Source organism: Musca autumnalis, unplaced genomic scaffold, assembly GCF_047663935.1.
Source record: "Musca autumnalis isolate F117 unplaced genomic scaffold, ASM4766393v1 scaffold_1, whole genome shotgun sequence".
Lineage (NCBI taxonomy): Eukaryota > Metazoa > Arthropoda > Insecta > Diptera > Muscidae > Musca > Musca autumnalis.
The window spans coordinates 112,400,537-112,411,278 of NW_027411644.1; the positions used below are offsets into that span (position 1 = coordinate 112,400,537).

The 10,742-nt window shown below is 39.5% G+C and overlaps 1 protein-coding gene across 1 annotated transcript; it reads right to left on the reverse strand.

Annotated features, from left to right (window-relative positions):
• Positions 1-3,509: 3,509 nt before the first annotated feature.
• Positions 3,510-3,959, reverse strand: LOC141398781 (uncharacterized). The gene is made up of 2 exons (XM_073976481.1): positions 3,736-3,959; positions 3,510-3,684 (listed from the first exon to the last, which is right to left on the reverse strand). Exons 1-2 carry the CDS (start codon positions 3,957-3,959, stop codon positions 3,510-3,512), a joined length of 399 nt encoding a protein of 132 aa, XP_073832582.1.
• Between the last annotated feature and the right edge of the window lie 6,783 nt (positions 3,960-10,742).

A 10,742-nucleotide genomic window follows, 5' to 3' on the forward strand; every position in this document is an offset into this window, starting at 1 on the left:
TCAGGAGTGGGGTTTGCTCTGGACTCGTCCACGTGAGGGACTACGACAGGGACTATGTTGCTGCATGCTTTGTGAACACAGTCCCCAGTGAGTCGTCGTCGGATTACGGGACTCCCTCGTCGTCTGATTACGAAACTCCCCCGCTGTCCCCTCGACAACAACCGCACACGCAGCCTTTAACACCAGCCATTGTTGTTCCAATCGCCGAAAATGCAGCCTTTTTGCAATTGAATTGCAATAGACTCCGGAAGAACATCAAGGTCGCGGCGGTGCAGGAAACCAAGCTGAACAACATCCACAGCTTAGAGCATTGTGATGGTTACAATGTTCTGAGGAAAGAGCGCACTAGAAGTGGAGGTGGGGGATTGGCTTTCCTATTGCACCAGTCTGTCCAATACAGACCTATCTCGCTTGAGCCTGTCTCTAATGACCCTGACATTAGCCCGCTCTTGCAAGGTCATAATCGTCTGGTCCTGGGGGATTTTAATGCGCATCATGAGATGTGGCATTCGGCCCTCGGAAACGACCAGAGAGGTACAGCGCTGGCTGAGCAGATTGATAGCTCTACGTTTTGCACTGTCAATGAGGACGCCCCTACCAGAATTAGAGGAGAGTGTCACAGTTCGGCTGACATAACCATCGTGTCACCTGGTCTGACAAATGACGTTACCTGGCAACCCGTCCTTTCCCTTGGATCAGACCATCTCCCCATAATTGTCTCCATTAGCAGACCACCCGACTTCATCACCTCTAAACGCCGCACATTCGTCAATAATAAAAAACTGATTGGCCGAGTTTCAGAGAGTTCACCAATCACCGCTTCAGAGAATTACCCAATCCTTCTGATGTTCGGGTAGCGGAAAGGACGTTCCGGGACATCATCACTGCTGCAGCCGCTCGCCATATCCCTGCTGGTCAAATACCCGAAGTAAGACCAAATTTCCCAGCAGAGGCGACGGGATTAGCAAATGAGCGTGATGAGCTTCGTCGTATCAACCCCAATGACCTCAGAGCCAGGGAGCTGACACTGGAAGTTAACAGGCTGGTCGGCGAGCATAAGCGGAACAAATGGTTAAATCATCTGAAGAGCTGCAACATTGGAGCCGGTATAGGTGAATTGTGGGCAACGGTTAAGTCACTCTCGAACGCTGGAAGAAGGGAAGATAGGACCTCAGTCACGTTTTGCGAGGTTACGTTGACTGACCCGAAGAGGTGCGCAAGTAATTTCAATCGACAGTTTGCGAGCATCCCGAGAGTGACAGGGCGAAGAGAAGAGTATTACGTCGCATCAGATCTCTTCCTGCCGAGGATAAATCACCACAATTTACAATGGATGATGTTGCCAATGCCATCAGGAACGCTAAATCATCCAAAGCGTTGGGCCCTGATGGAATCTCCATGGTAATGTTGAAACAGCTGGATGAGCCGGGAGTCGAGTATCTCACCAAAGTCTTCAACTTGTCGCTAGCCACCCTCGTTGTTCCCGAAGTCTGGAAAATGGGCAGGGTGGTCCCACTACGGAAGCCAGGCAAGGATGCCAGCAAAAGTGAATCGTACAGACCGATTTCGCTTTTGTCGACCGTAGCAAAGACACTTGAGGCCTTGCTCCTCCCCAGTATCAGAAATAGCTATCAAGTTGCCGATCATCAACATGGATTCCGTAAGCAGCACAGCACGACAACAGCGCTGCACGCCATTACCACGTATATATGTAAAGGACTCAACTAGAGACGGTCGTGCGATAGAACAGTGATGGTGGCGCTTGACTTATCAAAAGCCTTTGATACAGTCAGGCACTCCACGCTGTTTGAGGACATAGAGCAGACAACCCTCCGGCCAAGCTTGAAACGTTGGATAGTCAACTATATGTGTGGACGCCAGTCGTACGTGGAATTCAGGAATAAGAAGTCCAAACCCCGTAGAGTGAAACAGGGAGTTCCCCAAGGTGGGGTGATATCTCCGGAACTGTTTAACCTCTACCTCTCCTGTATTCCACCCCCTCCAGACGGCATTGAGATCGTGACGTATGCGGATGATTGCATGATCCTGGCGTCGGGTACCTATCCTGATGACATCTGTGAGAGACTGAACAAATATTTAACCGATCTTACCACCTTTTTCCATTCGAGGAATATGCAGATTTCCCCCACAAAATCTACAGCCACTCTGTTCACCACATGGACAGCGCAGTTTGGACGTGAGTTGAATGTCGTGGTCGACGGTAGCAGAATTCCGACCACAAACTGCCCTAAACTTTTAGGGGTCACATTCGACACTACATTCACGTCGTGTGCACACGCCACAGCTATCTGCGACAAGTTGAAAAATAGGAACAAGGTCCTCAAGTCCCTGGCCGGCAGCACTTGGGGTGCAGATAAAGAAACCTTGTTGGCCACGTATAACGCGATTGGTCTGTCTGTGGTAAGCTATGCGGCTCCAGTGTGGTCCCCGAGATTGTGTGATTCGAACTGGAAAAGATTCAAACTTGCCAGAATGCCGCCCTGAGAACAGCGACAGGGTGCCTCCTCAAATCTTCAGTGGACCATCTACAGGAGGAGGCAAAAATTCTTCCTGTAAAGCAACACAATGAGATGCTTTCGTTGCAGTAGCTGCTTGGATGTTATCGTGTGAGCCATCCCAATCACCATCTTGTGGGTAGGCCCGGCCCATTCAGGGAGATCAGGAAGGATATCCATGCTCTAGAGGGAGAGGTCCAACGATACAGGAGAGAACCTCTAGATCAACAAGCATATCAAGCAGGATTGAATAGCATTCACACGGACGCAGTTGCCAAGGCCTTAAGCAATTATAGTGTGAATAATGTACTCGGAGTACATCCTCCATCTATCGCAGCTGAGGAGCGTCAGCTGTCACGACAAACCAGAGTAGTTTTGGCTCAACTACGCTCGGGATATTGCAGTCGCCTAAATTCGTATTGGGCGGAAATCGATCGCGCCGTGCAAGACATATGCCCAGTATGCGGCATGAGCCCGCACGACACACAACACCTATTTAACTGCCCCGCCAAACCTACCCATCTAACTCCAGTGGATCTGTGGCTACATCCCATCGAAGCAGCCACTTTTCTGGAACTGGAGATAGACCCAGAGCCAGATTGAACAGAGGAACGAACAAATAAACATAACAAAAACACTGTTACAACAACAACAACACTGTTGCTGTAGGTATAACCTTACCACTACCTTTTATTGGTTGCTAATTTACCGATGTATATCGTTAATTACCGAAATTATAAGCATTTTAATTTTACCGATTTTTGTCAGTAACAAAGAAAATATCATATATATATATATATATATATATATATATATATATATATATATATATATATATATGATATATATATATATGATATATATATATATATATATATATATATATATATATATATATATATATATATATATATGTCCTTTATTTTTGTTTCATATACATATCTACACATAAAAGTAAACAGAACATAGGGCGATTCTCTCCATCTTCTGCGATCATTGCAATGCAGACTTGGCTATGTCATCATCAGGTCTTCTGGGAACATGACCGATCCAAGTCCATTTTCGCTTTTTTATTTCTTTTTCCACAGGTATGTTATTTGTAAGGTCAAGCAGATCATTTGTGCTTATGGTGTTTGGCCAATAGATGCGGAGTATACGTCTTAGACATCTGTTTACGAAAGTTTGCAGCTTCTTCATGTTGAATTGTATTAGTCCCTACGTGGTAGAACCGTACAGCAACACCGATTTTACGCTGCTATCAAAAATTCCCAGCTTGGTTTTACGGCTTATGTTGTTGGATTCCCGAACTTTATGCAGCACATCTTCTTCAGATCCACCATGCGCTGATATTATGCTTCCAAGGTAGCTAAAGGTGTCGACGCTTTCAATGACAATGTCGTTTACAGTCAACGGCGTTGTTACATTACTGCCAATTCTCATCATCTTTGTCTTTCTGATCCCACTTTTACAATAATGCAAAGTTGGTGGTCAAACAACGGAGATATCGCAATAGTCGGTAATGCATCCCTTTTCCATTTTTGTAACCACGTAACAAGACGCAATTTTAATCGGATCGTCACGAAATTTTGGAGAGGAAGCCTATTGTGTTTGGTGGTAGTCGCCTAATATTTAGGTGTCGGAATTTCCAAAAAACTTATGTTCAGAAAATTCAACTTTTTGTTCTAATCCTAACATTCCCTCTTCTAGTAGGAGCATTCTAAACGGAAAGCCCAATTTGCCATTATTTAAATCACGCAACAGGTCGGAATTTTGTTCGGATAATCACGGAATTTTGGTGGCTAATGGGAGTCCCATATTAAGTTTGATGATAGTTGGATTATATTCCCTAAAATAATTTTTACCAGTGAAAAGCTTATACACAGGGGTGGTGGTGTAAGGTATCACATAGTCGGCCCCGCCCCGACTGCTCATTTGTTTAACCTTTTTTAGGTATTTGGGGTATCCGTGGCCGAACAATTTTTGCACCTAACAGGAAACTAATTATTCCATTTTAGTTGCGATTATTTTATAGTGAAGGCTATAAAAGTTCGTCCTGAACTCAATGTTTTTACTTGTTTTTTATTTTATTAATGAGCATGTGCAAGAATAAAACTGTTAACATATATATTAACCCTCCGTCATGCACATGTATCTGGCCAGATATTTTAGGAATTCAACTGTGATATTCTAATTTAGCTAGGGGCTTGAGTCTCCAGGTACCCTCTACAAATATTGTAAGGTATCGTTTTATGAAAAAACACATTAAAAAAAAAAAAAAAAACAACAAACAAAATTTATGTAGATTTTTTCATCTATACATCGTATACGTAGCGCATGTATCTGACCAGATACACACTCAGTTTGTATGAACAGTTATGTACTTTATTGATATATGTATTCCTAACGAAATGAGAAAGGGTCGTTCTCGTCCTGTTTTGTCATCGCTATTTGGATTCCACGAAAACTTGGTATCAATTTGCAGCTACGTGCAAAAAAAAAAAATAAATGTGTGAACCTACTTTCGACAGTTCATTTTACGAAACATTGTGAAGCGGAAGCAATGAAACTCGAAGCAATTACCATTTACGCGGGATAAGCATGTACTAAGAACAAAAAAAAGAGAAAATATATATCTGGCTGGCGTGATAACAATATAACACTATAATATTATCACTAAAATAGCATATTTTTCATATAAATGTACTGAAATATATACTGTATCTGGCCAGATACATGCGCTACGTACGTGACTATCGGAACATGTGCATGCCGGAGAGTTAATAATGTTATTCGTTTATACAAATAAAATGTTTTATAGTGATGTTTGAATTAATTCTCTTTCGAGTTAATCTGTTCTGACGTAAGAGGGGCATTGAAAATTAGGAGTTCACAGAAGTTCCGCACATTCAAAATTATGCTACATTTCACGGGTGGCTACGTCACATTGTAGTTTTATTTTAAATTTTGTAAAAATTTTGTTTTGCAATAATTTAGTTAACTAACTGTAAGTTCAATCAAGTATGTAGCGGTTTCCAAAAGGACGATAGTGGTGTTTGTCGAGAACCAGGCGGCAATGTTTGCATTCTAACTGCTTAACCTATTAAGGTTGTTTTTTTTTTTATTAAGGTTGTTTTATTAAGGTTGTTAACATGTGTAAAGATAGGAAAGCTACGGAACGAAATCACTTTCTGTTGGGTACCTGGATGTTGTCGTTAACCAAGTTATTTTCTACTTACAGGAGAAACGCAATTGACTTTTGGTCCTCGGCAGCATTTATATGCTGTGCATTTAATCATAAAAAACAGATCGATAGAGTCGTCTAAAAACAAATGATAAGTATTCTCTAAGCAAGGGTCTGTTGCTCTGCCATAGACAGATGAGATGTGATAATAATAATGAACTATATCAGCTCGCCTTTTTACACAAAACTGTTATCTGTCCCAGTACTTCTCAAAAGTTCAACCATTTGGGCTTATGAACAGTTTTAGATCGGTTTCAAAGTTTTTTTCTTGGAGCAGTCTATGATTCCCGACATATTGGCTCAAAAGATCATTAAAATAACAGCTATATTTTATATTTGCAAGTCGTATATCACCGATATTTTTCTACTCCAAAATATTGCAATTCATTTTGTCTTTACCGGTCAAAGAAATGCTTCCGTTCTGTCCATTCAACTTCATCTTCGGCTTGTGGCTTGATGATGTCGTTGAAGTTGATCGCATGTAACAAAAGCGTCCAGCGTCTATATAAAATATAGAATGGCACAAGAAAACTACAAAAACAAAGAAGACTGTATATTTTTTGAAAAGCAAAAATAATTTATCATTTTGGAAAATTTATGGCAACTTTTAGTTGTATTGCAAAAAATAATCATACACAATCACACTTACAAACAAACATACATACGTAAAATATCGAGAATCGTTTGGATGGATCTTCGGCGAGTTACCAGTTTATGCAAACACAAAAAGTTTTATTTTCTGTTAAAGTTCTGGTTTACCCCTTTCTGCTTCAATGTTGAGGAAGATTTGACCGCAACATTATTGACTTAGCTATGATGCTGCTTTGATGAAAAATTGCTACCATCTACGCAAAATGTTATCAGCGCCATAATTAAATAACACCGGGAGGTATCTCAGATGCGAAACAAATGAATTGCCCAAGTGTCAACTGCATTGGCAGGCCGTGAGTTGTTGTTGTTTTGCCTTTATTTCATCTTCTTCACTCTTAAACTTATTGGAAAGAAAGGGTTATGGTTTAGCAATTGTTGTTTTTGTTGCTGCTGTTGTTGTTTTTCTCTCGGCTGACATTTACTTTATAAATAAAATAAATAATATCAATTGTTTTTAGATGAATGAATTATGAGCAATGCGGTTAACAAGCTGCGATTTTTATGGACTGTGTAAACTGTAACAAAAGACTTTGAGAGTTGTTAGGTGGCTTCATCAATAAAAAATATCATTTTGAATATGAGCTGGTTTAAAGAGAAGGGCGAATAAAATTATTACTGGAAATATGTACGAGATTACATGGTATTCGATTTTTAGAATATTTATTAACAGACCTACAAACGTCACGGATTTCGGTGGTACCATAACGACTAACTTACCGACGTCTAGCTGAATAATAAGTTCTGAATTCATTGGTGGCGATTTTTATTGGGATAGTTGTTGCATTTTTTTTCAAAATAGTCTGGCTTAATCCCATTGTTATTGTTTTAATATTTTAAAACAATTACTTTATTAGTGGAGAAAATGTAGCATTGCTCGTCAACGGGTAAGGCAGGGAAGATTAAAGGTTTGGATCTAGCCACAGAATCTCATCAGTTCCCTTGTTTTTTGTTTGCGGATATTTTCCGTCGATGTTATCCGCAAACAAAAACAAGTAAAAAAGCATTAAGTTCGGCCGGGCCGAACTTTTCATACCCTCCACCATAAAATATTCTGAACTAAAATGGAATAATTACTTTTCATTCCTGCCCTCAACTTTAAGTGGGTACGTTAAAATGTCAGATAATGTTTATGTACATTTATGCTTCATTCGGGAGGCCCTTTTTTATGGTGCCTATATCTAACTATGTATGTTGACAATTTTTGGTGGGCTAGAAATTGGGAAGTACTGTTATATAGGGGTTATAATAAAACATGGGCCTATGTTGACAGTTTTTGATGGGAGCCTTTAATGTCAAATAACTCCTAATTCGGTTAAAAAATTTAGCTAGAATCTTCAAAATATCGAAAATCGGTACATAACGTGGGAACTTCAAATGTCATTAACAGCTAGTTCGGAGGTATCTGGGCTATACGAAAATATGAACTTAAATGAACCGTTATATGGGGGCTATACCAAAACGTGGACCTATGTCCACAAGTTTTGTCATATAAGTTTATTGACATTTAAGAACTTTAAATGTCAAATTATAGCTACATCGGTCTGAAAATGTAGCTACAAACGTCAAAACACCGCAAATCGGGGGTACCGTTATATTGGGGCTATACCAAAATGTGGACCTATGTCCACAAGTTTTGTTATATATGTTTATTGACACTTAAGAACCCTAAGTGTCAAAATATAGCTAAATCGGTCTGAAAATGTAGCTAAAACTGTCAAAATACCGTAAATCGGGGGGTACCGTTATATGGGGGCTATACCGAAACGTGGACCTATGTCCACAACTTTTGTTATATAAGTTTATTGACATTTAAGAACCCTAAATGTCAAATTATAGCTACATCGGTCTGAAAATGTAGCTAAAAACGTCAAAATACCGCAAATCGGAGGGTACCGTTGTATGGGGGCTATACCAAAACGTGGACCTATGTCCACAAGTTTTGTCATATAAGTTTATTGACATTTAAGAACTTTAAATGTCAAATTATAGCTACATCGGTCTGAAAATGTAGCTACAAACGTCAAAACACCGCAAATCGGGGGTACCGTTATATTGGGGCTATACCAAAACGTGGACCTATGTCCACAAGTTTTGTTATATAGGTTTATTGACACTTAAGAACCCTAAATGTCAAATTATAGCTATATCGGTCTGAAAATGTAGCTAAAAACATCAAAACACCGTAAATCGGGGGCACCGTTATATGGGGGCTATACCAAAACGGGGACCTATGTCCACAACTTTTGTTATATAAGTTTATTGACACTTAAGAACCCTAAATGTTAAATTATAGCTACATCGGTCTGAAAATGTAGCTAAAAACGTCAAAATACCGCAAATCGGAGGGTACCGTTATATGGGAGCTATACCAAAACGTGGACCTATGTCCACAACTTTTGTTATATAAGTTTATTGACACTTAAGAACCCTAAATATCAAATTATAGCTATATCGGTCTGAAAATGTAGCTAAAAACATCAAAACACCGTAAATCGGGGGGCACCGTTATATGGGGGCTATACCAAAACGGGGACCTATGTCCACAACTTTTGTTATATAAGTTTATTGACACTTAAGAACCCTAAATGTAAAATTATAGCTACATCGGTCTGAAAATGTAGCTAAAAACGTCAAAATACCGCAAATCGGAGGGTACCGTTATATGGGGACTATACCAAAACGTGGACCTATGTCCACAACTTTTGTTATATAAGTTTATTGACACTTAAGAACCCTAAATGTCAAATTATTGCTATATCGGTCTGAAAATGTAGCTAAAAACATCAAAACACCGTAAATCGGGGGGCACCGTTATATGGGGGCTATACCAAAACGGGGACCAATGTCCACAACTTTTGTTATATAAGTTTATTGACACTTAAGAACCCTAAATGTAAAATTATAGCTACATCGGTCTGAAAATGTAGCTAAAAACGTCAAAATACCGCAAATCGGAGGATACCGTTATATGGGGGCTATACCAAAACGTGGACCTATGTCCACAACTTTTGTTATATAAGTTTATTGACACTTAAGAACCCTAAATGTCAAATTATAGTTATATCGGTCTGAAAATGTAGCTAAAAACATCAAAACACCGTAAATCGGGGAGCACCGTTATATGGGGGCTATACCAAAACGGGGACCTATGTCCAGAACTTTTGTTATATAAGTTTATTGACACTTAAGAACCCTAAATGTAAAATTATAGCTACATCGGTCTGAAAATGTAGCTAAAAACGTCAAAATACCGTAAATTGGGGGTACCGTTATATGGGGGCTATACCAAAACGTGGACCTATGTCCACAACTTTTGTTATATAAGTTTATTGATACTTAAGAACCCTAAATGTCAAGTTATAGCTAAATCGGTCTGAAAATGTAGCTAAAAACGTCAAAATACCGCAAATCGGGGGGTACCCTTATATGGGGGCTATACCAAAACGTGGACCTATGTCCACAAGTTTTGTTATATATGTTTATTGATACTTAAGAACCCTAAATGTCAAATTATAGCCAAATCGGTCTGAAAATGTAGCTGAAAACGTCAAAATACCGTAAATCGGGGGGTACCGTTATATGGGGGCTATACCAAAACGTGGACCGATGTATCCCTTCTTCGAACTTGATCTTCCGACGGCTAAAAAAATGGTATTTCCCAATTTTCAGCGAAATCGGTCAACAAATGCGACCTGTATGTTGCGAACGGACGGACGGACGGACGGACATGCATAAATCGACTCAGAAAGTGATTCTATGTATATCCCTAGAAGGAACTATGGGTCTATCTCGCTTCCTTTTGTATGTTACATACAAATGCACTAACACATAATACCCCTTACCACATAGTGGTGTAGGGTATAAACAGTAAACAAAATTCAATAATTTTTACAAAAAAAAAAACTTTTTATACCCAAACATCAATTGTTGGCTTGAAATATAAGAGTGACCAAAGAAAAAAACCCCATTAGAAGTTTTTCTTTGGTACTACCATATAACCCCAACAAAAGTGTTTGCAAAACAAGACAAACGTTATCGACTGTTATGTGTCGTTGAATTACACCAAAGTCGGAGTAACAAAATTTAGTTCTCTATTAAAGCAGTGAACCAAACATACAACACGGTGCGCCTTAACTAAATTGAAATGAAAGGTGCTTACACCTGGGAAGTTTTTGCGATTTTTGAAACTACGATGAGAAAAATCAAAAAACAAAAAAATTGCCGAAGGGATTTTGAAATAATTCGCGGTCAAAGTTCACATTTTTAGGGCTAGTTTAAGTTTTCACGATTTTGCTTGGAAACCGCAAGCCCCATCGAAATAGGATTTAAGAAAG

Coding starts and splice junctions, on each gene's coding strand:
- LOC141398781 (XM_073976481.1), bottom strand. CDS start 3,959: ATGATGAGAATTGGCAGTAATGTAACAACGCCGTTGACTGTAAACGAC. Junction 3,685..3,735: donor TTGCTGTACGGTTCTACCAC/GTAGGGACTAAT, acceptor TTTCGTAAACAG/ATGTCTAAGACGTATACTCC.